The sequence below is a fragment of the Mauremys mutica genome, chromosome 15 (genome assembly GCF_020497125.1).
Source record: "Mauremys mutica isolate MM-2020 ecotype Southern chromosome 15, ASM2049712v1, whole genome shotgun sequence".
Classification (NCBI taxonomy): domain Eukaryota; kingdom Metazoa; phylum Chordata; order Testudines; family Geoemydidae; genus Mauremys; species Mauremys mutica.
In genome coordinates, this window is record NC_059086.1 from 3,948,238 (window position 1) to 3,976,119 (window position 27,882).

Sequence of the window (27,882 nt, forward strand, 5' to 3'; positions counted from 1 at the left end):
AAGTTGCGTTCATCACTGATCGGTCACTCGGCAATAACAGAGAAACAAAAGAACTTTTTAATGACAGGCTGCGTCCCCAGCACCTGAGCGAATAGCACCCCGGCCCATTCCTGCGTTGCGGGGCGGCTTTGGCCCCCACAGAGCCATGATCATGAGAACCAGCTGGCAGCAAAAGAGGACCCCGGCTGCCAGCAGCGACTAGGGTGACCAGACAGCAAGTGTGACCAATTGGGACAGGGGGTGAGGGGTAATAGGAGCCTATATAAGAAAAAGACCCAAAAATCGGGACTGTCCCTATCAAATCAGGACATCTGGTCACCCCGGCAGCGACACCTGAGAAGAGCAGTTTTCTCCCCCTCCCGAGAGAGGGGGTGGCAGAGATTAATTAGGCCAAGAGTCCTTTATGCAGCCCCGGGGGGGGGGGGGAACAGAGCCCCCCTCCTCTGAGATTTCCACCCCCTAAAGAGAGTCTTTCCACCTGGTGTGGAGCACAGTCCTCCGCCGTGTCTGGGGGGGATCGAGGGCGTGGCTGGAGCTCACTGCGCGGTGGCTAATCTCTGCCCCCCAGGGCCCGTAGGGGGCAGAGAGTCATTCAGATCAGCCCCAAGGTTGCTCCATCCCTTTTTATACCCGGGACCGATGTGCTGCCTAAACTGCGTCAGGCAGAAACATTAGCTGACCCCAGCTGCAGGGCCCAGAACGGGGGGGCACCACCTGCCCCCCATTCCTGCCGCCATGCCCAGGGATGCAGGAGTGGGGGGCTGAGAACTGGGCCCAGGGTATGTCCTGGCGGACGAGTCCCCGGGGAATCTCCCTGCATTAGCACCAAGGGATGGATCCCCCCAGCAGGAGTCAGCGGGGGGAACGGGAGGGTCTCAGGGGCGGGGAGGACGGTAGGATCAGAGCTTCGCCCCGCTCCGCCCGGCCACCCCCCACGCAAAGCCGCCCCCGTGTCTAGCGTCAGGCCGCGCCGGGAGCTGCGGCAGGACAGTCCGGAGAGGGGCAGGCGGCCCAGCCCAGGCGGCGCTCAGGCGTCCTTGCGGGGTGCGAAGCGGCCGGTGGGGGCCGCCGTGGGGCCGGGCCCCTCCAGCCGCAGCCGCAGGGTGTTCCCGATGATCACCTTCTCCAGCAGCAGGGAGCCCAGGAACCAGAAGAGGGCGTACTCCAGCGTCACCAGCCCCATGAGGTGGTAGCGGAAGTGGCTGTAGTCCCAGGGGCAGGCGTCGAACCGGCGCAGCAGGTAGCCGGTGGCGAACTCCCACAGGTAGATCCAGAGGGTGTAGCACAGGCAGCGGCTCAGCAGGGGGCAGCGGCCCCGCAGCCGCAGGTACATCCGCTCCAGCACCAGGCTGGACGTGCCGTAGATGAACAGGGCCCAGACGCTGGTGACGCCCTGGAACTTCCAGTCCCGCTCGGCCACGAAGGCCCAGGTGGCCGTGAACATCACCTCGCAGAAGTAGCCGTGGATGGCGTAGATGTACCAGCGGGTCAGGGGGCTCAGGGGCTCGGGCCGCCCGCCCATGGCGCGGGATCTGTGGGCAGCGGCACATGGGGGGGTGCATTAGTGGGGTGGCACCGCTGGGAGGGGCAACAGAGGGACATATGGGCTGGAGGGGCTCGGATCCTAGGGAACCTACACAGAGCCGGAGTGCCCCAGCGACAGTGAGTGGGAGCTAGGAGTTAGAGCGGGGAGGGGCGTTCAGGACTCCTGGGTTCCATTCCCAGCTCTGAGAAGGGAGAGGGTCCTAGTGGTTAGAGCAGAGGGCTTGAGAGCCAGGACTCCTGGGTTCTTTTCCCAGCTGTGGGAGGGGAGTGGTGTCTGGTGGTTAGAGCAGGCCCGTTCGGCGATAAGATTTGCCACGCGCAGTCTCAGGCTGCTAGTGAAAGGGGGGGGAGGGGGGAAGCAGGTGTGTGGGCAGGGTACCAGGGCTGTGCCAACCTCAGCAGGGGGTTAGCTAGGGGTAGAGATGTGGGTGATGCTTCTGTGGGGGTACCCAAGCTTGCAAGGCACTTCGCTACCCCTGGCATCAGCAGGAGGAAGCTGAGCTCAGTTTTCCACCGCTACCAGCGTCTGCCACGCAAGCTCTGCCTTCTGGCTTTACTCTCCCTTTGCAGGTTCACCATCGGCAAACGCCGAGCCCCCCTCCCCCCCCCACTCCCAAGTCCTCCAGGCACCTCCCTACATCGCCCAGCCCCTGGTCCACTCCCCAGATTCCCAACTCTAAAGGTGCAGGACACCCCCAGCGTACCCGTTCCGCCTTGGACCAGGGCTCTGCTCCACCCCCGGCACTTAGATTGGCTTGTAGAGAACGCGAGGATCTGTTTATTCACCAAAGAGCAGAGATTCAAAGGGCAGCCGGCAGAAAGACTGGAAACAAAGGGTAAACACAGAAAATTTTTTTTTTTTAAAACCACAACACGCATCCTAGACCCCGCCTACCCCATGATCTAGACATCAGCTGCCCCAAGGGCTCGTCCACACCTGAAACACTGCAGCTGCCCCGCTGCCGTGTAGACACAACTGACGCCGGAATTCTTAGCGCTGTCTACACCAGGGCTTGGGTCGGCTTAACTTGATCGCTCAGGGGGGGTGTGTGCACGCGTGTGTGTGCGTGTGTGTTTCACACCCCTGAGCACCGCAGCTGGCTCGATGGATTTTTCTTGTGTAGACCAGCCCATCCACGCGTCCGCTGCGAGACCCAGACCGACTCTGAATCTTTCCCCGGTGGAGGGCGAGGGGGCGGAATGGAGGGTCGCCGCCATGTGCGGCTCTGGCCACGCCCCCGATCCACCCCCTACGGGGTCTGGGGGGGGCAGAGACCAGCCCCACACAGCGCAGTGCGCTCCGGCCAGGCCCCTGCTCCGCCCCAGCCACTTACACCCCTTCCACGCCAGCCTGGGGGAGTGCTGAGGGGCCCGTTCCCACCCCACTGCAGGGCCGAGAGGGGGTCTGAGCATGAGCAGGAATCTGGCCCATTGACTTCACCCAAGGTCAGGGAGCCAGGGCAGATCACCAGCGAGAGAGAGCAGAGGAGCAAAAATGGGGTCTTCCCCCCTCCCCTGTCTGCAAGGCACATCCCCAGCGGGGCTGGCCCTGGCACCACCATATTCAATAACAAAACCTCTGGACGTGGCTTATTGCTTAACTGCCTGGTGGGGCGGATCTGCCCGAGCGACCCGGTGACTCACAGTGCCCAGCGTCCCGGATTAGCTGCTAATATCGGGAGGAGCCGATCCGAGCCAAAAGAGACAGCATCCGCCCCCAGCAAAATCCTGAGTGGGGTTGTGTTTTAATTACCCACCCGGCTAATCACCGCCTAATCCCGCGCGGGCGCCGCTGAGAGGCGTCAGAGGAAAAACCAGCTCCTCCAACAGGTGCCAAAGGAGGTGATGGAGTTTAAAGGTCGGATCGGCGAGTCTGACTCCTGGGTAACCCCTTGATTTGAAGCCATCAAGAGAAGGGAGAATCCACCACGGCCCTGGGGAGTTGGTTCCCTTGGTTAGTCCCCTGCGTGGTTAAAAATTGGTGCCCGGTTTCCAGTTTGAATCTGTCCAGCTTTACACGTCTTATTCGGCCATTCTCCTCTAGATTAAAGATCCTGTTAGTAGCTGGTATCGTCTTCCTGCGAAGGTCTTAGATCAGCGGTTCTCCACCTATTGACCATTGCAGGCCGCACATGCAGCTCTCTCTGTGTAATGTGAGCTGTGGCCACACACTATGTATACTGGTTTATGGCCCTGAGGATGCCCCATGGGCTGCAAGCAGCCTAGGGGCCGAGAACCATGGTCTTAGGCACCACGATCAAGTCACCCTGCTGGCTTTGTCACCTTTCAGAGAGGACGTTTGCACCACGCACTAAGCCCCGGCACTGCCTTAGGGTTGAGCCCAAGCCCTGTTCCGTCCACACTGGGATGACCGGATGTCCTGATTTTACAGGGACAGTCCCGATTTTTGGGTCTTTTTCTTACATAGGCTCCTATTACCTCCCACCCCCATCCCGATTTGTCACATTTGCTGTCTGGTCACCCTAGTCCACACCCAAATCAGCCTGACTTGAGTCAGCAAGCACACAGGACCCATGTCCTAGGACCCTGGTGACGCGGATCCAAGCCGTCATTTTGTACTGTGGACCCAGCGCAAGCCGCAGCCCCACGGACGCATTACAATGGCCGTGAGATCCCGGATCCAACGGCTGTAAACGACACCGTGCGGACGCTCACGAGCGGGCTTGGAAAACCCCACGTCCACAAGCCCAGGTCCCGCAGATCCGGGTTTACAATGCCATGTAGCCAGAGGTGTGGGAGGCATTTTCCACTGGTCTGCTTTGCCTTTTGGTAGGATGGCCACAGCTCCTTCCCCGTCGCCCGGCATCCTGCATCTCCTCTGCAAGACCCGAATAAACATGCAGTGACTCCATAGCTGGGCTTCCGCCATCCAATCTAGGACTTTTCTGGCTGAGTAGTGGTAGGTGGAGCCAGACCTGTCTGGTTGCAAAGGTGGGCTAGCGGGAAGGGTAGCATATTCAAAACACGCTGGGGATTTGGGGGGAGGGGGGAGCGGGTTGAGGGGCTGTGAACTCCAGGCAACAGCGTCAGAGTGCTTCACACCGCTGAGCGACGTGGTTAAGCCGACCTAAATGAATCATGGAGTCATAGCATCTTCCAAGCCACTTTCCTCCCCAAAGGAGAAAGATTTCGGCATCCGAATTCCATCCTGCCTTCTCAAAATCCCCAACCCCTCTGCTAAGGTCCACCGAGGATGCCTTTCTTCTGCACATCACATCTTAAATCCTTGCGCGGCTTCACCGTCCATCAGCCGCCACGCTCCGCCCCAGAGGTGGAAGCATTTTGTTAAATCATGAGGCTTTGCGTCCTGGGCCCTTGCAGAACAGCTTGTTTGTAAGTTCACCCTGTGACGGGTTGGATCACAGAAACCCCCTTGCGAGCTGCCAACTGATGTGCCAAGACTACCTGTGCTCCTGTTTTCCCTGCCAGCTCAGGACTCCGGCACCCTGTCTTGCTGAGCCAGACACTCCCGTCTGCTCCAACAAAGACCCAGAGTCTGAATTACCTGCCCCAAAGCTGCAGGTTTACCTGAAAACAGCTCACAGAAGTGTGCTTGTCTTTAACACCGGAGATGCCCAACTCCCAATGGGGTCTAAACCCAAACAAATCCATTTTACCCTGTATAAAGCTTATGCAGGGTAAACTCATCAATTGTTCACCCTCTGTAACACTGATAGAGAGAGATGCACAGCTGTTTGCTCCCCCCGGGTATTAATACAGACTCTGAGTTAATTAATAAGTCAAAAATGAGTTTATTAAATACAGAAAGTCGGATTTAAGTGGTTCCAAGCAGTAACAGACAGAACAAAGTAAGTCACCAAGCAAAATAAAATAAAACGCGCAAATCTATGTCTAATCAAACTGAATTCAGATAATCTCACCCTCAGGCCCAATCCTTTCCCCTGGTACAGCCCTTGCTCCAGCTCAGGGGGTCGCTGGGGGATTCTTCATGATGGCTCCTCTCCCTCTTTGTTCTCTTCCACCCCTTTATGTATCTTTTGCATAAGGCGGGAATCCTTTTGTCCCTCTGTGAGTTCCCACCCACCCCCTTCTCAATGGAAAGACACCAGGTTAAAGATGGATTCCAGTTCAGGTGACATGATCACATGTCACTGCAAGACTCCATTGCCCACTTGCCAGCACACACGTACACAGGGAGACTGACAGGTAAAACAGAGCCATCTGCAGTCAATTGTCCTGGTTAATGGGAGTCATTAAGATTCCAAACCACCATTAATGGCCCACACTTTGCATAATTACAATAGGCCGTCAGAGTTATATTTCATATTTCTAGCTTCAGATACAAGAGCGGTACGTTCATACAAACAGGATGAGCACACTCAGTAGATTATAAGCTTTGTAATGATACCTTACAACCGCCTGAAGCATCTCAGTTACATTATATTCACTTATTATTAAATTTTTATAAAACCATATAGACTGCACAACGTCACACACCCGTCACCCCGAAATCTCCCAAGCTTGATCTCCGTCAGCAGGGGAATAGTCTGTGTTTTGTTGTGAGCCAAATCCCACCTTTCCTCATTCGCTCTGCAGCATCGCTCCTCGTACCTAAGCTAAAAGATCCCTGCAGCGCCCGAAAATCCTGTGGGGTTTGCTCATCAGGTGGGTTACTACCAGAACAACTGTAACGTGAAAGTGGGGATAGGGACGTGCTGAACCTGGGACATACGAGGGTGGCAGATTGAAAGTGCTGTTCGACCCAGTCTGCTGAGACATGGGGCATATGAAGGTGCCAGCTTGGAGGTGATGTTCAACCCAGTCTGCTGAGACCAGGGGCATATAAAGGGGTCAGCTTGGGAGTACTGATTGACCCGGTTCTCTCAGACGCGCTCTGTTAATGTGCGTGTGTTCGTCTGATTCTGGGGCTGGAGGAACCCAGCCCTGGGGAACCGAGGTCCTGCAGGATAGCTCCATTGGGAGGGGACCTGCAGCAGGGAGAAGTAGTAATAAAGATAATAACTGGAGATATACCAATCTCCTAGAACTGGAAGGGACCTCAAAAGGTCATTGAGTCCAGCCCCCTGCCTTCACTAGCAGGACCAATTTTTGCCCCAGATCCCTAAGTGGCCCCCTCAAGGATTGAACTCACAACCCTGGGTTTAGCAGGCCAATGCTCAAACTACTGAGCTATCCCACATAAGTGACAGAGGTAGTACATTGAGAGAAATACAGACCCCCCCCCAAAAAAACCCAGTAACCCTAATAAATGAGCATCCCCCAAAGTAACGGGTAAAGCTGGTAAGAGCTGTATAGTATACCTTTATTGCTATTAGGTGTATTATGGTAACACCCAAGCGCCCCAGTCATAGGCCAGGCCCCCACTGTGCCAGGCGCTGCACATTTTTATTGCTATTCGATATATTATGGTAGTGCCCAGGCACTCATCACGGCCCAGGTCCCCATGGTGCCAGGCACTGTACATTCACAGGACAAACAGTCCCTGCCCCAAGGAGCTGACAATCTCTAGGTCTGGCTTATTGCTGGTTTCAAATGGGAATTAAGCTGCTTCCAATGGGGATTAATTAACGTGGAATGAGGTGCCAGGAAAACTTATGTGTCTGGGTGCCAGGTAGCTTATCCTGGGAAAACTCAAGGGAATCCAAACTCACTTTCAAGGGCAGACTAGCCTTTAGCCTCAGCATGGGCAATTTTTAGATGAAAATTGGATTTTTTCCCCAGAAGGATCTGCCCTGGTTCAAACAGGAATTGCTTTGGGGAAGTACCCTGGCCTGGGCAGAATTCCACTTTTCTTTCTTGTATAATTTCAACAGATAATATTGGTGGCTATTTTAAAGCCTTTTTTCAATTGTTATCGATTTAAATGTTCACAATTGTGGGAAATTACGGGGGGGGGGGCGGGAAATCAGACAGTGGGATGGGGGGCAGGAGGATAGTCCATTAATGGCTATTAGCCAGGATGGGCAGGAATGGTGTCCCCAGCCTCTGTTTGCCAGAAGCTGGGAATGGGCGACTGGGGATGGATCACTTGATGATTCTCTGTTCTGTTCATTCCCTCTGGGGCATCTGGCATTGGCCGCTGTCGGGAGACAGGATACTGGGCTAGATGGACCTTTGGTCTGACCCAGTGTGCCTGTTCTTACGGCAGACTTATTGACTCTCAACCTCTGCTGTCATTAAATAAGTTAAAAGCTTTACGAGCAGTAAAACACCAGCTGTCAACATGCCCAAAATATACTCAGTTCTCACGCAGCAGTCGTCTTTCTTTGTCACCCTGTCCATTTTGATTGCTAGAAATATTTTTTCATTGGTTTGGGTGCGTGCGGCAAAATCGACCTGCACCGACGTTTGCCAATAAAAAAAAAAAGGGAATCCTTCCACGCCTTGTTAGACACGAGGTCAGACCAGAGGATTACAGCCATCCCTCCTGGCCTTGGAAATACCAGCCAGCCTGAATTAAAGGCTTAACACCTTTTAATGTTTCATTATGGGTGGGACATGTGGAGAGGATCAAAACACCCTACTCCCATCCTACAGCTGCAGTAGGAGGTAGTTAAGCCTTATCAAACCCATTCTACTGATGGGGAAACTGAGGCACCGAGCAGGAAAGGGACTTATAATGGCTCAAAGATGCAAGCTGGAAATTGAGAGCGTCAGAGGAAAGAGCCTATAGAAAGGCCGGGGGGGGGGGGAATATTAGGAATCTCACATGGTCTAGCAAAATGTCTGAGCCGTACAGGAAACGTAACTCAAGGATCATTGATTTTGCTGTGATCTGAGCAGGAAAAAGGGTGTTAAAGGAGAGAAATCACATCACTGCAGGGTGCCTTCAGGAGAAGTCAAACTGCTCCTATAGGATGGCTGGGTGGGAGAAGCCCAGGGCTGGGAGACAGGACTCCTGGGTTCTATTCCCATTTCTGGACAGGGAGAGCGTCTCGTATTAGCAGCAGGAGGGGCTGGTGTCAGGACTACTGGGTTCTATCCCCAGCTCTGGGGGAGGAGGGGAGTCTAGTGGTTAGGGCTGGGATTCAGGGTTTCTATCCCCAGCTCTACGTTGGACTCAGTAGGTGGCTCTGGGGCAGTCATGGCGCTGCTCTCTCTCTCTGCCTCAGTTTCCCCCTCTGTACATTACAGGTACTCCTTCCCCTCACCCCTGCTGGTAGGCCACGTTCATTAGCATCCGTGCAGCACTTTGGAGCTCCCTGAATGCAGGTGCCAGGAGGGCGGATTAATGCCACCAGCTACACGGCCCCACGCTAGCAAGGAGCTCGGGCAGTTCTCTCCATTCCAGCCTTTCTGTGCAGACTCCAGACAGCTGCTTTGCTGGGCACGATGCCTCGGAGGCCTCAAACTCCGAGCCTGCATCTCACAGCAGGAGCAAGAAAGTCCAGCCACCAGATTCAGACCCACGAGCAAGGAACAGCCACTTTGGAAGCAAGAGATCTCACCGCTGGTCTTTCACATTCAAGTGTGTGAAGTAACATCGCTGCTGGTGCCAGCCCCACTCGAGTCTGTTTGTCTGGCAGAGGGGAGGGTTGGGCACAGGTGAAAACCAGCCAAGTCTCCCCTTCTGCCCCCGTGCCCAGCTTTGCATTCTCTGTCTCTCAAGACTTTTCTCTAGCGGCCTCTGATTCCGGCTACCTCAGTTTTGGAGGGGCGCTGAGCAGCCACCCCCTCCAGTGGGCGCCCTTGGGGGCTCAGTGCCCGAATCACTGACCCGCTCTGGGAAGCTTTGGCCCAAAGGAGCATCCAAGCTGAGGAGTGGATTTTCCCCTTCTACCGTCCCTTTTCTTGGGGGACCTCGCAGCACTTGGCAAAGAGCAGTTCGCATTGCAGATGCCCTCCAAGGAGGGGAGCATCAGCAGTTTTACAGATAGGGAAACCGAGGCACAAAAGGGGTAGTCACTGGGAGCACTCAAAAGGCCACCCATCATTGTGGCATCTGATAATTTGCCTCGTCCTAACTCCGGCGGTCGCACGGTCAATCAATGCACAGCTGGGAACAGAACCCAGGAGTCCTGACACCCACTAGACCCCACCCTCCTCCCGGTGCTGGGAACAGAAGGCAGGCGCTTGGCACTTGCTCCAGAGATAAATGGCCCCGATCCTCAGCCCCCTGCCCCATTGTGCCCCCTTCCGCCTGGCGGGGCACAGCCCCCTGCCCCTCTGTGCCCCCTTCTGCCTGGAGGGGCACAGCCCCCTGCCCCATTGTGCCCCCTTCTGCCTGGCAGGGCACAGCCCCCTGCCCCCTGGCGCCCCCTTCCGCCTGGCGGGGCACAGCCCCCTGCCCCCTGGCGCCCCCTTCCGCCTGGCGGGGCACAGCCCCTGGCGCCCCCTTCCGCCTGGCGGGGCACAGCCCTGCTCACCGTGCCTGGCTGGCGCGCGGGAGTCCGGCTCGGCTCCCTGCTCTGAACCTGCCGCTCACCTGTCAGCGCGCGCTTGCCGCTTTAAGAGACTCCACACCGGCCGGCGCGCCGTCATCGCTAAGCCCCGCCCAGGGCGCCCCCGCGCCCCGCCCCCGCCGCCATCTTGGGAGAGGCAAGCGGGACAGCCCCGAGCGCAGGGGCCCTGCGCCTGCGCCGTGCTGCGCCCTGCCCCCCTTCTTTGCTCAGCCCCCCCTTCTTAGCCCCCTTCCTAGCCCCCCCTTCTCCGTCTTCTCAGCCCCCTTCATATGCCCCCTTCTCAGCCCCCCTTCTCCAGTTCCCCCTTTCTCAGCCCCCCTTCTTATACCCCCCTTCTCATCCCCCCTTCTCAGCCCCCCCTTCTTATACCCCCCTTCTCATCCCCCCTTCTTATACCCCCCTTCCTAGCCCCCCTTCTCAGCCCCCCTTCTCCTGTCCCCCCTTCTCCAGTTCCCCCTTTCTCAGCCCCCCTTCTCCTGTCCCCCCTTCTCCTGTCCCCCCTTCTCAGCCCCCCTTCTCCAGTTCCCCCCTTTCTCAGCCCCCCTTCTCAGCCCCCCTTCTCCAGTCCCCCCTTTCTCAGCCCCCCTTCTCCAGTTCCCCCCTTAGCCCCCCTTCTCCGCCCCCCCTTCTCCTGTCCCCCCTTCTCAGCCCCCCCTTCTCCAGTCCCCCCTTTCTTTGCCCCCCTTCTTATACCCCCCTTCTCAGCCCCCCTTCTCCAGTCCCCCCTTTCTTTGCCCCCCTTCTTATACCCCCCTTCTCAGCCCCCCTTCTCAGCCCCCCTTCTCCAGTTCCCCCCTTTCTCTGTCTGTCTTCTCAGACCCCCTTCCTGTCCCTCCTTTCTCAGCCCCCCTTCTCAGCCCCCCTTCCTAGCCCCCCCCTCCAGTTCCCCCTTTCTCTGTCTGTCTTTCTTCTCACCCCTCTTTCTTTCTTTCTTTCTTTCTTTCTTTCCCATTGCCGTAATTCATGACAACATACATCTTGGCAGGGATATTAAACCTCCTCCTTTAGGGCTTAAACCAATCTTTAGCGCCAAGGCTGAGCCCTTCGTGGGGGTGGGAGGGCCGGTTATCCCCTGTCTGTCTGTGAAGGGTCCGTGCCCCTTCCTCTGTTGCGTCTGGGGGCTGGGCGCCGTCAGAGACGGGATACCGGGCTAGATGGGCCCGGGCGCTGCTCCCATGTACACACCAAGTCAACATTCCCGCTCCCTCGAGACTCTTTGTCGTCACCGCCAGGGGCGGCTCTAGACATTTCGCCGCCCCAAGCAGGGTGGCGTGCCGCGGGGGGCGCTCTGCTGGTCGCCGGTCCCGCGGCTCCGGTGGACCTCCCGCAGGCGTGCCTGTGGAGGGACCGCTGGTCCCGCGGCTCCACCGAAACGACACACCTGCAGGAGGTCCACCGGAGCCGCCTGCCGCCCTCCCGGCGACCGGCAGAGCGCCCCCCGCGGCATGCCGCCCCAAGCACGCGCTTGGCGTGCTGGGGTCTGGAGCCGCCCCTGGTCACCGCGGGGATCGGTTGAGAGCTCGTGCGCTGAGCCGGCCCCAGGGTAAGTGGGTGCTGTTTGCCTGGGGGTAGGAAAGGGCCCTTAAGTTTTATTCTGAAGGAAACACAATTTGGAGAGAGACCGTTCCAGGGGCTTCCCACGGAAGCAGCTGGGGCGCTCAGGCCACGCCTGACGTCCGCACCCTGCGTTCCAGCCTCGTGCTGCAAGCAAACGCTGAGAACATCTGCGGCCATAGGCCGGGCTGTCCAAATTAACCTTCCTGGGTGACCCGCATGGGCAGCACCCTCCGCATGGCGCTCTGTCCCCCTCTAGTGGCCACAGACAGCCCGCTACAGCCCTGATTAACTATTAATCAGATTCACTATTAATCATGTTTATTACGGTAGTGCCTAAGGACCAGCCAGTAGCGGGGCCCCCTTGTGGGAGGTGCTGTGCATTTTCATTGCTCTTCGGTGTATTATGGTAGCACCTAGAAGCCTTGTGCATAGACTAGGCCCCAATTGTGCTAGGTGCTGTACATTTTCCTTGCTCTTGGGTGAATTACGGTAGCAGCTAGGCCCCCCAGTCACGCACCAGGCGCTGTACGCGCAGGGTAGCAGATGGTCCCTGCCCTGTATGATCCAAATAGACCAAACGCACTCAGAAAGGGGGCGAACACACCATCAGAGAGACCAACAGGAGGGCAGCAAAGGGCATGTTCGTGCCACAATCGTTTTTTGGGTTGGGCGGAGTTCTGAGGGGATCAGTGACCGAGAAGGAAAAGGGAGGGAGGGCCGGGGGGAAGGGAAGGGGGAGGGGCAAGCTGCCAAGTAGCACAGGGCAGACGGAGCCCGAGCCAAACTGCCGGGAACTCTCTGAAATTTCAGGGGTGCAGAGATCCCAGCGTCGGGTGGGGCGGGAGGCTCGGTGTCAGGAACCAGGGCCTGCCGCAGAGCCGGTCTCCGGGCTACCTAACGAGCGCAGCTGGCCCGTAGTGGCCGCCTGGTTGGCTACCCTGCTCCATCTGGTGGGAATCAGCAGCCCGGCTCTTCCACCCAGCCTCAGCTGTTCAGTGGCTGCTCAAAGCATCTGCTCCTGGTCTTCCCCGGGTCACCCGGTCCCGACCCTCCGATTCCTGACTTTGGCTCTGACTCCAGTTCTGAGCCTGGGCTCCCATTTCTGGCTACTGACTCCAGCTCCAACCGCTGGGCATGACTGCCCACGAGCCAGTCCCTGAGATTCTGGCCGGCTCCTCTCTGCAGCCCCAGGGAGGTGGCAAGGCATCACATGGGTTCCAGCACCCCCAGAGTGCATGCGGGGTCTTCCCTGCATTGGTCTAGCTCCAGGGGGCTGCTAGGTGGCCCGGTCCCTTTTTACCCCCCCCCCCCTCCCAGTGTGGCAGCTGCGTTAGCTGCTTCTGCCTCATCCCCACGGCTGACAGCTTACGCAGGGCAGCTGCTTTATACGTGCACTGGTGCTTTAAACCCGCTTGGCACAGCTGTAACGAACGCCAGGCAGGGGAGAGCCGTGGCCGTGTGATCCACTCAGGATGGGGCTACTCGCTGGTGGAACGGGGGTAGGGTCCCTTGGGTCCATTTGCCAGCAGCATCCCTTCCTAACGTCACAGAAATGCATGAGACGCCACCTCTGCTGTGTCTCTCCTTTAGCTGTGATGCCGTACAGAAGCGTTGGCCAGAGCTGGTGGATGGTCAATATTCGGGGCCTTGCTGGACTGTTTCCGGTAGGAGGAGGATCTGAAGATATGAATCAGGTCTATTCCTTGCTGCAAGTGTGTTTATTTACAAGGGACCTACCCATGGTCCTGCTTCCTTGAATGCAGAACAAACACAACAATAGGCAATTTCCTCACTTCCAGTTTCCACACCTGCCTCTCCAGCTCATCCTGTGCCCCAAGGAGCTCTCGTCCCTCTTGGACGATGCTCACAACTGCTTATCTTGCTGGCTACTGGCTCACATGCAGCTGCAATGAATCAACCCCCACACCCATCCCTTGTTTTTGTAGTCAGTCTCAGGGAAACCCCTCTGCCCAAATGGAATAGCGCCACTTATCTTTGCCATGTGGCCGATTGCTTTGGGTGGTGGCTTCTATAATTTCCAGCTATCTCACTCCATAAAGGGGCTTAATTGCTCCTTCCATTTAACCTGAAAGAAGCGTGGTTGTCTTTGATTGTCTGTAGGTCTGTAGGTCAAAGTCCCCCTTTTATGGCAGCCATTCAGACCTTTCAGCATAACAAAAGTTCCCCTGGGGGATCCAGGAGAAGAACTCAGCTGAAGTATGGGATACCAGGAAAGGAACTGTGGGAGTTTGTGAGTCTGACCCCTCCAAGTCCCAGAATTCCAGTAAGTATCCCACAGAGTTGTGTGAGAGAAATCCCAGAATGTATTGAGCCTGGTGGCAGAACATTGCACCCTGGGAGATCTGTGCAGTTATTTCGACATAGTGCAGAGCCGTGTAGCTGCAATGACTCACAAGGGAAGTCACCGAAGTTTGGCTTAACCAAAGCGGTGGGGACGCCCTGTTTCGGTAACATTATACCAGTCTAATAACAGCGGAAAAACCTAGAGCCGAAAAACGTTCCCTTGCAGATAAGCCCTCAGCCCCATGTGCAGGCCGCATGCCGGTGATATTTCCCGTTGGAACAGGAGGCGGTAACACGCTGTCTTGCTGGAGAAACACTTTAAACTTCTCCTCTGAGCTGAAAGCCTCTGACATGGTAAGATCCTCTAAGCAAAAAGGCCCCAGCAAAGGGGCCCTGTCACAGTCTCACGGGTCATGTCTTGGCCTCGTACGGTCCCTGGGGGGAGGAACCCCCTTCAGTGTGACAGCCCTTCTCAGGGGTCCACTCTCTCTCTGGGGTTAAGCCCCTCCGCCTCCTGGAACAGCACCTCGCTGAGCCTTAGCACCCCTGTCTCTCGCTGTGGCCTCCCTCAGGGAGTCCACTCGCTCTGGACCTCCGGGGCCTCCACTCCCAGAGGGAATAATGCCACCCTGATCTCTAGCCCGGAATGACTCTCAGCCAGCATAAAACAGGCGGGTTTATTGAGCGTTTGAACATAGCGCAGGAAAATCTCAGAGCCCTGAGGCCTGGCCTCCCTCAGCACAGCACATCCCAGTCTCCCTGCATCCAGGTGGGCTCTGCCTGCTCCCCCTCTCCAGTCCAGAGACCCCCTGCTTCCCAGCTGGGCAGCTGATATCACCAGCCCCAAGCCCCGCCTCTGTCCATTGTCTTCTGTCCAGGAAAACAGGGTTGCCTGGGCCTCCTCTCCGCCCCTTTGTACCCCTCTGGCTGGAGCCGACTGGTCAGGCCACCAGGGTCCTCTCTCCGCAGCCCATTGTCCTCCCACTGGCCAGAACCGGCTGTGACTCCTGAGCTGGGCCTGCAGGTTGCCAGGTCACCAGTCACTGGGGTCTCCATCCTCCAGGTCACTGGCTGGGGTCACAAGTTCCCTCGCTGGTCCTCTGTACCAACAAACTCCCTCTCCCATCACCTCGTTAAACCAGTAACACCCAGGGAAACTGCGTCCCACCCCCACTGCATGCAAATAATTGAAAAAAACAAGAATCCCCCCCCCCCGCCCACTTCATCAGAGGCCCTAAGGAAAGAGTCCAGTAGATGGAGACATCTGCTCAGTGTGGAAAGCCAAAAAGGTTAGAAAACCGCAGGCACTGATTAGAATTTGCCCCAGCATCTGAGGGTCTCTCTGCTTGGTGGCCTGGGCTTACTATGCACTTCTCCTCCTGCTGCGCAGGGAGCCCAGCTGCTGGGATGGGGTTAGCTGAGGCCCCGGTAGCGTGGATCACAGAGTCAACACCCCATTGAGACGCAAAGTGCAGTTTACTCCTCTCCGAACAATGGGCTCAGGCTCTCTGCAGACTCAGGCAGCGTCATGGAGTCAATTACACATTTTCAAGCTTTTCTCGGCAGACATGAGGGCTACAAACTAACTAAAAAAAAAGCTGAAATTCTGATGTCATCATGTGACTCCAGAAGGCTGATCCCTAGTCACAGGCAGAGCTGGATGGGAAACAGTGTTTCCATCCTGGAAAAGTTTTCAAGCTATCGAAAAACAAAATTTCCATCCCAAACTGGCCCGAAAAATCAGACTCTCAAATTTTCACCCGCCAAAAATGTGAAATAAACACTCGGGGTGGGTCAAGCAAAACGTTCCGTTGAGATTAGTGAGCAACATTTTGTTTCCGTTTTGACCATTTAAAAAAACCAACCACCACACTTAGCTTAAATTTGGAAACAAAAAGCCATTTTGAATCGGGATGTTTCCTTTAGAAAAATCATAAACACAAGTTTCTGACAATTTTGCAACTTTGTTTTTGTTCAGCAAAAAATGAAATGGGCCGGGGAGTGGTTTGAAAAATGTCCGGAAACCGAAACTTTCCCGTGAAAAGCTTCGGTTTCGACAAATCGGCATTTTCAGAGGAAAAAACATTCATCACCAAATTTTCCACCACCTGTAGTGATGGGATCCAGGTATCTTAGCCCAGCCCCGCATCCAATTCTAAGATGAAATTCCTCCCTATATAGAAGACCAGGGGAAGGACGTCAGACCTTCTGCTACGGTTTCTTTCCCCGCTAGAGGGCCTAATAGGCCCACTGTCAGCAAAAAGCCTGGAGACTTTTCCAGGGGCTGCTTGTTTCGCTGAGTTTCTTGTGGGGCTGGGCTGGGGTCGGGACTAATCTAAAAACAGATTTACACACACACACCCCACGCCTCTCCTGCAGCCACAGCTGGTGTGAAAATTCAGATCCGACACATACACACAACAACACCAAACACACACACAGCGTCTAGCCTACACATACACCAAACACACACACACAACATCTAGACTATATATTCATCAGACTCATACACACAGCACCATCTGTAAACACACACACACAAAATGTCTAGGGCCTAGGCTATATATTCACCAGACACATACACAAAGCACCACCTACAAACACACACTCAGACAGCATGTAGGTTGTACACACACACACACACCCTTAAACTCACATGTAGACCCCATGTATCTCGCATACCCACAACATGCACACGCCTCCTGCAGTGGATAGAGCTTCTCATCCCTGGCTTATCAGCGTAGTATCTGTGTCCCCTGCAGCCCTGCATTAGGCAACGTGACAGACGCCTGTTACGTGCAGTTCATTTTCTCCCTCGTCCTCTCCCCAGTGGCCATGTAGACTATATAGTGTACACACACACACACACACACACACACACACACACACACACACACACACACACACACACACACACACACACACAGAAGGTCTCAATTGCTCCAGCAGGGAGCAGCGGGTACACCTCCCCACTGTATGTATAGCCTCCCCCAACACATATGTGCACACCCCATTTGCCCTGCACACTCGCACAGCAGGGACACACACACACACTCACCGTATAACCTAGATGCGTGCACACCCTGAACACATACACACACACACACACAACCATACACACACACCATTTACCCTACACGTATCCTCCACACTCACAACCACAACACCTCTCCCCGTGCACTGTGCAGTATACATACACTCACCCACCCACCACACACACACACACACACACACATATTGTCCCTGCCTCTGGCCTGAGCCCTTATGGTATTCGCTATGGCGTCTTTTCCTGCCGCCTACGGTGTTTGTTCCAAAGGACTGGAGGCCTCGAATCATTAAGTTGCAACAACTGAGCCTAATTCAGGCTTGGTTCATTTTCCCCCTTGTTTAGCGGAGGCGTCATGGAGGTGACTCCAGGAGAACAGGAGTGTGCTCTGTGTGCATGAGTATAAGGGGAAAGCCAGGTGGCATTGGGGGGTGCGGGGGAGGAGAAAGGAAGAAAGTCAGTCACTGGAGTCACTCTAGATTCACAGTTGTGTGTACATGGGATCAAACTCAAAATCACTGGAGTGACTCCGGATCTGACGCCCACGTGTAAATGGGCTCTTTCATCTAGTGGAGAAATGCAGAACACGAACCAATGGGTGGAAGCTGAACCCAGACACATTCCAGTTGGACAAAAGACCCGAATGTTTAACAGAGGGTGATTTAACCAGCAGAACCAACTTCCAAGGGAAGCGGGGCATTCGCCTTCTCTTGAGATCTTCGGGTGGAGACTGGTTGCCTTCCTAGAAGAGAAAGGATCATAGACATGCCAGGCTGGAAGGGACCTCGAGAAGCCATCACGTCCAGCCCCCTCCCCTGAGAGCTAGAAAAGTTGTCCTGATCTCTCACCTAAATCTCCCTCACTGTAGATTACACCCGTTAAGTCTTGTCCGGCCTTCAGCGGACATGGAGAACAGCTGACCCCTGTCCTCTCTAGAACAGCCCTTCATGTATTTGACGACTGTTCTCAGATCCCCGCTCAGTCGGCTTTGCTCCAGACTAAACAGGCCCAGGTTTTTTAACCTCTCCTCCTGGGGCGGGTTTGCTGAACCTTGGATCCTTTTTGGTGCTCTCCTCCGGCCTCTCTCCAATTTGCCCATGTCTCTCCTACAGCGCGGCGCCCAGAACTGGACCCCGTCCTCCAGCTGTGGCTTCCCAGGGCCGAGTAGAGCAGGACAATTACTTCCCGTGTCTTCCATACAAGACACCTGTTAATACCCCCCAGCGTGACATTCTGTTAAAACGGCATCGCCTTGTTGGCTCATAGTTTTTGTCATCCACACTAGCCTCCCCAGTTCCTGTCCCGCGGGCTACCCCCGGCCAGTTAGTCCCTATTTTGCCACTGTGCATTTAAAGCAAAGTGCTTTGCACTGGATGCGCTAGCCAGCTCCCAGTTATGCAGTGGGCCCAGCACAGAGTGAAGCTCACTGGATTGTGCTCTCCGGGTTGGACTCAATGGGCCGTACATGAAGCCGAAATGACGGCAGAATCGGGCCCGCTGTCCAATTTCAGCCCACGCCACCGGTTGTTCGGACAGGAACAGAGCCTCGTTAGCGAGACAAGTGTCTCTTTCCCGCGGCTTCCCAGCCGGGGCTGTAGGTCGCAAACTCACAAAGCCAGGGCCCAAAATAATCCATTTATTTATATGTCTCTTTCAGCTCTTCTTATTACTCATGTTGTAACGGACTTTTTTTTTTTCCATACCAAAATTGGAAATGCTGAACGTGCCTCATTTCGGACATTCTCCCTTTTCCCTCTCGGTTTTCCCAGGCTCCGGCTTTGACCCATTTAAAGCGAACAGCAGGTATCTAGTGGCGTAACTAGCTACCTGCCCCGCACATCAGTCGGGGGTTCACGTGATGCCCCCTCTGCTTTAGAAGTCACCCCTTAAGGGGAAGATGTTCTTGCGGTCAAGTCACCAGGATAAAATGTCAGCTTCGGTGCGACCTGAGCTGCACAGGTTGGGAGTGGGACAGAAGTGGGTGATGTTTTTCAGGCCAATAGTTAATTTGCTGGAAATTGTCGTTTCGGTATAGCCGAGACGATTGGTGAATTTGACACGGATTCACAAACCGGTGCCACTGCCCCTTCCCCAGTACCTGTTAGGGCAGTGGCTCGGATGCCCACCCAAGCTTTGGAAAGCTCGGGGTCAAATCCCTGCTCTGGAACGTACCCAGAATGGACTTTTCCAATTCACTGAAAATTCTGGGGAAACGACAGGTTTGGTTCAACCCAAACCGACCTTCTTTTGAATTTTCGGCCCTGCCACCGAACTGAAAAAATCAGTTATTTGCCAGGCAGGGGGTCGGAACTTGGCTTTATTGGCGGGAAATCAGCCCTACCTGGGAGAATTTGTTCATTTATTAATTGGGGGCTTTTCCACATTTATTCAGTTGTTCCCCCGCTTTCTCTCCCTCCTCCCCAGTGACGTTGGCTTTGCTTTCAAGCCCTGGACGCAGTGCGGGCGAGAATTCCTCATGCCCAGGGTGTTCCCCAGGTTTCTGGGTAGGGTTATTTCAGTCTAGGAACCTCCTAGGAAATGGAAGCTTTTTGCTGTCGCCAGCACCCGGCAGGACTGCATTTGGGGCCTTCGTCTGGGATCATTTGGGCCAGTGTCCTGCGCAAGCGTGTGGCCTAAAGGGTGAGTTTGGGAAAGCCCCATTTCTCCTGTATTTGGGGACAAGGCTATTGTGTGCTAAGGCAAGGTGGGATCTCAGGGGTTCCCAGCCAGGGCGCAGGGAAAGCCACCCTGCTCTCAGCCCCTAGACTGTCGGCACTCCTAGAAAACTGACAGCAGAAGGTTGCACATGTGATGTCCCAGTCGCCCTGGGGGTGACATCACATCCTCCGTACATGCCGTGGCAGCCACCCCAGGAGTGATGTCGTTCCTGCCATATGTGAAGTCATGCCCCCCCCCCCTTCCAGAGTGATGACGTGCTCCCCGTGACATCATGGTCGTCCACCTCATGCCCTCTGCGTGGGACGTCACCGTCACTCCCTCTGGGCGTGGCCATCCCATGGGACCCTGTAGGACACCGTATCCTCAGCCCCACAGTCCCACTGCTCTGCATTCGCTCCACAAAGGGCGTGATGCCATCACCTGGTCATGTGACATCACGGTCACCCTGAGTGACATCACCCCCTCCACATATGACATCGCGGCCACCCTGGCATGACATCGCCCCCGCCTCGTGTGATGCCGCGCGCGAGCTGGCGTGAGGTCACAGCCTCCGAACGTGATGTCACAGTCACCCAGCGTGAGGTCACACCCTCTACATGTGACATCATGGTGGTCCCTGGTGGTGTCAGTAGGTCATGGAGGTAAATGGGTCTTTCAGTCGCATACACCCCCCCTCTGCCCCCGGGCCGGGCCTGGCAGCTCCCTCTCCTCCACCTGTGGGCTGGTTACACTGGGCTGCCAAGGGGCTGATAGGTGAGTGGCTCACAGAGCTAACTGGAGAAAACCAGGAAATGAAACATTCATTTACAGCTATCGGGACGGATCTCGGCAGGGAGTGTTGGGGATAAAAAGGACACACACACACACACACACACACACACACACACACACACACACACACACACACACACACACACACACACACACACACACACACACACACACACACACACACACACACACACACACACACACACACACACACACACACCAGACTGCCCCTTCTCGACCCCAGCAGCTAGTCCAATTTCAGAGCCCTGGGGATGTTCCGCTGGAAATAGAAATGGCCAGAGTCTGGTATTTTCTTTGATGCGATCTTGTTTATTTCCAAGGCCCGTACAAAGGCCTGCTTGGAGCAGTTCCTTAGCTCACAGCCCCAAGCCTCTGTAGCCCAAAAAAATCTCTCCCTGGCGTTTCCCAGGAGCACGCGGTGCTCGCAGGCCATTGCTGGCCTTTCTTGCTTTTTGACGGCCTCTGTTCTTGTCTGTTCGTTTTTGGCTGGTCTCGCTTCCCCCACCCCTTCCCAAACCAATATTCAGCCCAGCTTTGCTAGCTGCCCTCCTTTGGTCTCAAGCGGGGGCTTATGCTTACGGTTATGTGAACCGAAGGGGGCGTGCACGCCCATCAATCTCCACGCACCCCCGTGGGAAGGGCTCATAACCATGCCCACGCTGGTGATCTCCTGCATGTCCTCTCGCTCACATGGACACCCTGCCATGCTCACACGGCACCAAGGGAGAAATCACAAATAACCAGAAGAGCTTTTGCAAAAATTCTCTCCCTGGATTTAAATCCCCCTCCCCGCCGCTTCCTGAGTATTATCCACCCTGTGCCCTTAATGAGGCATGGTCCTGTGAATCTCCTCCCTGGTCTCGTGTACATCAACCCCTCCGAATTTCAGGCCTGCAGAGGGGACAGAACCCAGCTCTTCCCGTGCCCGAGGGCCACCACCGCCACTTGAGCGAAAGGAGAATCGCTGCTAGCTGCATGCGGTATGGGGGTCTAGGACACACGTATGCAGTTTGGAGGGTCGCGGTGTCCCACACAGGCCAGCACCTTCCGTGGCCCTTGGCTGCTGCTTGGTTTCGGTTTGGGTGGTGGTTTGGTGGGGATTCAGTCGCCCGGGGAGGCATGAGGTAAGATATAACTGTGTACTAACCTCCAGAGCTGCAGCAAGTGGGGAACAGTTAGTCCTGGAAGATTTTGATTTTTTTTTAACATAATGTTGAGGGATAATATCAGTGTTTATTTTTAAGCATGACAGGGTGAGGGGAGGCTTTATAAGCCGGCTGTGTCAGCAGAGCTGTAGCAACGGGTTTTGTGTAGCCTTCACCGCAGCACCGTTGATGGGTTGGAGCCGTGTGGGTCCCAGGATATTCGCGAGACCAGGTGGGTTGTCCAGTAAAGTCCATCAAAATAAAATCTGGTCCCAGAAAAATATTACTTCACCCACACCTGGTCTCCCTCCCCCCTTTTATACGCATGAAGGTGAGACGGGTTCTCAAGCGGCGTTTCTCCGAAGTTGTTTACGTGCAAACATAGAGTCAGCCCTGGCATGGACGGTTTGTGTGGCCGGCGAAACGGATGTCGGCCGACATTGACCGGAACCGGCCCAGGCCCGTGACGGAGGGAGGGCGACGGGGCCTGAAATCGAAACACCATCTGTACAGTGGTGGATAAGAGCCCTGCCTTGCTCCCCAGGGGGGTGGGTTGTGGGGATATATACTTTATAGCTAGTGAGGGGCCCAGATGGTATGGTGATATGGATCAGCGATAGAACAGAAATCTCTAAATCAGGTAGGGTGACCAGATGTCCCGATTTTATAGGGACGGTACTGATTTTTGGGTCTTTTTCTTATATAGGCTCCTATTACCCCCCACCCCCTGTCCCAGTTTTTCATGCTTGCTGTCTGGGCACCCTAAAATCAGGCTTGGATTTGATGGGAAAAGGTCACTTCTGTAACCCTGGCTGTAGGAAGGTTGGGTTTGACCCGCTGGGACAAACTCCCTGCAGCAGGGGGCACCGTACAGATGTGCGTGGTGGTGGGAGAGGTAGCTATCAAACTATGCCCTGTGGTTAGCCGGCAAAGTGCAGGCTGCACATAGGAAATATTAAGCTAAGCGCTGGTTAAACAGCGAGGCAGGTTGACCACGAGGTTTACGGCCCTGGGCTGGGAAGCTCAACTCACTTCCCAGCAATGCCACTGGCCGGTGGGGTGACTTTGGGCAAGTTGCTCCCCTCACCCCCGTCCCGTGCCTCAGTTTCCCCATCTGTCAAACGGTGAGGCTGCTACTTCTGCCTGCATCCGTTGAAGGAAAGCTCTTCAGGGCAGCACCTGGCCCACCAGGGCCTGTCGCGTGAGTGAGGCTAGCAGTGTGGTTGGGGACAAGCCCATGTCAGCTGGGGGTGCGCGCGCGTCTGGGTCTGCTCTGCAGGGGATCCTCTCTCTCGCTCCCCTCTTAAATTGAAAGCACTTGTGTGAACTCTCCCAGGGAGAAGAGGGGGTGGTGGGGGAAGGAGCAGAACCGGTGGAGTTCAGACCGAGCCGCTGGTTCCCACGCCACCAGAGCAGGGAGTGAGTAATCTGACCGCGGGTCGCCTCTCAGCCATGCCTTAAAAAGGCAAAACATTCCGTTGCCCGCAGACCGAGCCCTGGACTCCAGGAGCGACGGTTGAGACGGGAACGTTGCTTCCTTGGAGGGGGCGGCCAGGCGGGATCCGCGGCCCTCTCTCGCTTTGGCCAAGGGAAGGTGGGGAAAACCCCAAGCCTCCGGCTGAGGGACGCGCTCGAGAATCCTGACCCTTTCACGCTGGCTTGGGGCGGGGGCTGGGTCTGTGGGAATAGCTCGCCCATGGAGCTTCAGCATGTGCTAGAAATGTGCCGCAGCGGTTTCTAGTCTGGGTCTCATCCAGGTTAAAGGCACCGGGATACGTGGCAGGGCTGGGGCTAGATTGGAAACCAATATTTCTATTTTCAGGGTGCAGCTAAATTTGAAACCACGATGTCTGTTTTTTTACGGTGGGGCGGGGTTGTGGGGGGCGGGGGCAGGCAGTAAATTTGAAACTGACATTTTTATTTTTGGGGAGGGGGTGACTGCATCAGGAGGGAGGGGTCTAAATTTGAAAGCCAATAATCTAGTTTCTTTAGCAACACAATATAACAAAGTCTTCACAGAATGGGGGGAGGGGGACAGATACTTTCGGCTGTAGTTCGACCAGTCAGGAAGTATGAACGGCTGGGCACTGCTGTGGGGAAGCTCACTCTCAGTTGATTTATGGTAGTGCCAATAGGGTACCAGTTTGTTGCATATTTAACAAAGAGGGCCTTTCTCCAGACTGCTCATTGGGCATTGGAGTTAAATGTAAAGACAACCCAGGGCGTTTTAAACAGCATGATTGGAAATCCATCTGCGCTGCTGCAACGTTCCAGCTCCTGCGCTACCATCCCTCTCTACCCACCGATACTGTGGAATGGGTTCCAAGAATTGGCTACAGGCACCAGGCCTGATTCTCTGCCACCCTGCAATTTGCAGGCCATTTGCATCAACGGGTGCAGCACTCTGCCCGATCAGACCTGCATGCACCCGCTTTACACTGGTGTCAATGACCCTACACGGTGCCAGGTGACGGTAGCCTGGCCCTGTGGGTGTGAGCAAGAGCTGAGCAGTGAGGGAATGTGGCCCGGTGGATTGTGGTCAGGTCTGGGCCTCACATGACCTGAGTTCTATTCCTGGCTCTGCCACTGGCCTGCTTGGCTACCTTGGCCGAGTCCCTGTGCCTCAGTTTCCCCATCTGTAAAAACGGACCAGCCTCCTTTAAGATCTGCTGATGCCAGATGCTAAATAAGAGCTTGGGGCTATTGTCATGGGTGTCATGAGCTTTCACTGGCCCTGAACCAGTGCGAATCCTTCGGAAAGGAAGAAATACAGGTCAGGCGTCAGCTGAGACGCTGCTAACATCATCACATCTGTGCCTTGAGCCAGAACTATGCCGAGTCTCTGCCAAGGTTTCCTCCTCTCCTGTATGGAAGAGACAGGCCCTGTCGTGTTCTGGCTCTCTCTCTCTCTCACTCACACACACAAGTATATGCACACCCGAGTGTGCATGTGCATTGCACGCTCACACACACCTATACCCACCCCAGCTTTCAGCTCAAGGCGGTGGTGAGTTTTGCACGGCAGCACTTTTCCGAGGTTGGAGCGAAGCATCGCTCTGCTCGGCCCCCCATGCCGGCTTCCCTCTCCTGCCCCCGCTCCCCAGGATTGGGCCAACACGTGTTTTCTTTCAAGAGAATAATCACATTTTTGAAAGGGCCCCAGTGCATTCCTGAGCAGTGAGTTCATGTTCAGCTCCGAGAATGGAACATTTGGGGCTGAAAACGAAGACGCGAGACGGCAGGAGCTCATTGTTAGCTGGGCGGCATTTGGGCCGTCTCTGACTCCCCCCTTTTTTGCTTTCTCATTTCTGCCCCCCTCCCACTTTTCTTTCTTCCGGTCAGTTTGGTATCCCCACTCCTCCGGCTCCAGATCTCGGCTCTCCAAATTCAGCTCCCAGCCAAGCCAAGGTGCCCCCTTTCCAATCCAGTGTGATGATCTGAGATCCCTTTAAGTGTGTGTGTGTGTGTGTGTGTGTGTGTGTGTGTGTGTGTGTGCATGACCCTGCTGCTGCCTGGCCTGTATCTGCTGTGTGTGTGTGTGTATGACCCTGCTGCTGCCTGGCCTGTATCCGCTCTGTGTGTGTGTGTGTGTGTGTGTGTGCATGACCCTGCTGCTGCCTGGCCTGTATCCCCTCATGCGTGTGTGTGTGTGTGTGTGTGTGTGTGCATGACCCTGCTGCTGCCTGGCCTGTATCCGCTCTGTGTGTGTGTGTGTGTGTGTGCATGACCCTGCTGCTGCCTGGCCTGTATCCGCTCTGTGTGTGTGTGTGTGTGTGTGTGCATGACCCTGCTGCTGCCTGGCCTGTATCTGCTGTGTGTGTGTGTGTATGACCCTGCTGCTGCCTGGCCTGTATCCGCTCTGTGTGTGTGTGTGTGTGTGTGTGTGTGCATGACCCTGCTGCTGCCTGGCCTGTATCTGCTGTGTGTGTGTGTGTATGACCCTGCTGCTGCCTGGCCTGTATCCGCTCTGTGTGTGTGTGTGTGTGTGTGTGTGCATGACCCTGCTGCTGCCTGGCCTGTATCCCCTCATGCGTGTGTGTGTGTGTGTGTGTGTGTGTGTGCATGACCCTGCTGCTGCCTGGCCTGTATCCGCTCTGTGTGTGTGTGTGTGTGTGTGTGCATGACCCTGCTGCTGCCTGGCCTGTATCCGCTCTGTGTGTGTGTGTGTGTGTGTGTGCATGACCCTGCTGCTGCCTGGCCTGTATCCGCTCTGTGTGTGTGTGTGTGTGTGTGTGTGTGCATGACCCTGCTGCTGCCTGGCCTGTATCCCCTCATGCGTGTGTGTGTGTGTGTGTGTGTGCATGACCCTGCTGCTGCCTGGCCTGTATCCGCTCTGTGTGTGTGTGTGTGTGCGCTTGACCCTGCTGCTGCCTGGCCTGTATCCGCTGTGTGTGTGTGTGTGTGTGTGTGTGTGTGTGTGTGTGTGTGTGTGACCCTGCTGCTGCCTGGCCTGTATCCGCTCTGTGTGTGTGTGTGTGTGCGCTTGACCCTGCTGCTGCCTGGCCTGTATCCGCTGTGTGTGTGTGTGTGTGTGTGTGTGTGTGTGTGTGTGTGTGTGTGTGTGTGTGTGTGTGTGTGTGTGTGTGTGTGTGTGACCCTGCTGCTGCCTGGCCTGTATCCGCTCTGTATGTGTGTGTGTGTGTGTCAAGTATCAGAGGGGTAGCCGTGTTAGTCTGGTTCTGTAGAAGCAGCAAAGAATCCTGTGGCACCTTATAGACTAACAGACGTTTTGCAGCATGAGCTTTCGTGGGTGAATACCCACTTCTTCAGATGCAAGTGTGTGTGTACACACATGCTTGTATTCTTAAAGTGAAATTCACCCATGCAAGGCCCCAGCCGTGGCTTGAGGATTTCAGGGGCGTGTAGGCCAGTTTCAGGCCTCAGATGCTGAATCTCCGGCAGTAGCTCTTCCTTTGTTTGATCAGGGTGGTAGGTGCAGGGGAGGGGGGTATCTTTATTGCACCAGGGGCAGCTGTAGCTCAGTACTGGGTAAGTGACCCCTGTGCAAACTGCTGCCTTTTGTTCCAGCCTAGAGGCAGCTGCATCTCATTGCTGGGTGAGCAAACCCTCGCTAGCCAGCTGCCATAGCCTCCTCCAGAAGCTGCCGCATTTCAGTGCTGGACAAGGGATCCCTGGATAAAAAGCTGCTGCGCCCTGCCTCAGAGGTGGCTGCATCTCAGTGACAGGTATGAGACAGCTGTGTGAACAGCTGCTGCGCCCTGCCTCAGAGGTGGCTGCATCTCAGTGACAGGTGAGGAATCCCTACATAAAAGGTGTGTGTATTCCACCCCAGAAGTGGCTGCATTTTAGCAAAGGACACGTCTGTATAAATAGCCGCCTCGCCCCACCCCAGTGACAGCAGGGCTCCGGTGCCAGGGCAAAAGCAAACCCTGTACGTCCTCACCTGAGAGGGGGTTCCCACGGCTCAGAAAGCACTTGAACCTTCCTGCCTGGAACGCGCCCTCGACCTGCAAAGACACGATTCCAGTCCCTTGACGAGCCCTGCCCTGCTCGGTTATAAATAGCTTTGCTGTGTTGGTTTTGCACTGCACTGTTGCAGTCAGCTCTGTGCAAACATTTGACCCAGCCGGAGGATTGTCGCTCCGAGGGCGGGGGGGAAGGCGAAGAAATCGGCCAGCGCTTTCTTAATTGTCTCTCTGCCAGAGTCATGTTGGGGCACCCAGGTTCCATTCCCCCACTCCCAGCCCATGCCTGGTCAGGACCTGGTGTGGGAGTGAGCTAGGGTGACCAGATGTCCCGAGTTTAGAGGGACAGTCCCGATTTTGGGGACTTTTTCTTATATAGGCTCCTATTACCCCCCATCCCCTGTCCCGATTTTTCCACACTTGCTGTCTGGTCACCCTACCCAGCCCTGTACTCTGACCAGTAGAATTTGCTTGTTCCCAGAGCTGGGGTGAGAACCCAGGAGTCCTGGCCCCCAGCCCTGTGCTCTGACCAGTAGAATTTGCTTGTTCCCAGAGCTGGGGTGAGAACCCAGGAGTCCTGGCCCCCAGCCCTGTGCTCTGGCCACTAGAATTTGCTAGTCCCCAGAGCTGTGTTGAGAACCCAGGCGTCCTGGCTCCCAGGCTGCTGCCTGGTTTCCTTTCGGGGAGGTTGGCCTGGCACAGTGGGAGCTCCCAGCCGCCGAGCGCAGCTCCCTGGACCTGCCGGAGGAAGAATCAGGTCTTTGTGCTGCCGATGGCAGGCACTGCCAGGCGCGATGTGCTGGGTGGAGGCGGCCGAGGCGTTGGCAGAGGCTGGCAGGAAGAGGGCTGAGGCGGCTGCTCGAACGCGGAGACTCGCCTCTTGTTTTGGGACTCAGGGGCACTCGCTGGAGTTGTGGGGGCCATTCCCGGCTCGGCACAGTGACAGCGTCAGCAAGGGAGTGCTCACAGGTACCCCATTCCCA

At 55.7% G+C, this 27,882-nt stretch overlaps 2 protein-coding genes across 2 annotated transcripts in view; one reads left to right on the forward strand and one right to left on the reverse strand.

Moving 5' to 3' along the window:
- Nucleotides 1-229: 229 nt before the first annotated feature.
- LOC123350609 (transmembrane protein 229B-like) lies at nucleotides 230-9,966 on the reverse strand. Its single transcript, XM_044989262.1, has 3 exons — nucleotides 9,915-9,966; nucleotides 2,250-2,368; nucleotides 230-1,532 (listed from the first exon to the last, which is right to left on the reverse strand). The coding sequence occupies exon 3, from the start codon at nucleotides 1,520-1,522 to the stop codon at nucleotides 1,028-1,030; it is 495 nt and encodes a 164-aa protein (XP_044845197.1). The 5' UTR covers nucleotides 1,523-1,532; nucleotides 2,250-2,368; nucleotides 9,915-9,966; the 3' UTR covers nucleotides 230-1,027.
- A 9,239-nt stretch (nucleotides 9,967-19,205) lies between these two features.
- PLEKHG2 (pleckstrin homology and RhoGEF domain containing G2) overlaps nucleotides 19,206-27,882 on the forward strand; it is a 63,354-nt gene continuing 54,677 nt past the window's right edge. Inside the window, exons 1-2 of the mRNA XM_044988728.1 lie at nucleotides 19,206-19,497; nucleotides 26,502-26,659. The gene's annotated coding sequence lies outside the window, so the exon portion shown is untranslated. The remainder of the gene's footprint in view (nucleotides 19,498-26,501; nucleotides 26,660-27,882) is intronic.

Excerpts from the sequence above, each read along its gene's own strand:
- LOC123350609 (XM_044989262.1), bottom strand. The coding sequence starts at position 1,522 with ATGGGCGGGCGGCCCGAGCCCCTGAGCCCCCTGACCCGCTGGTACATC.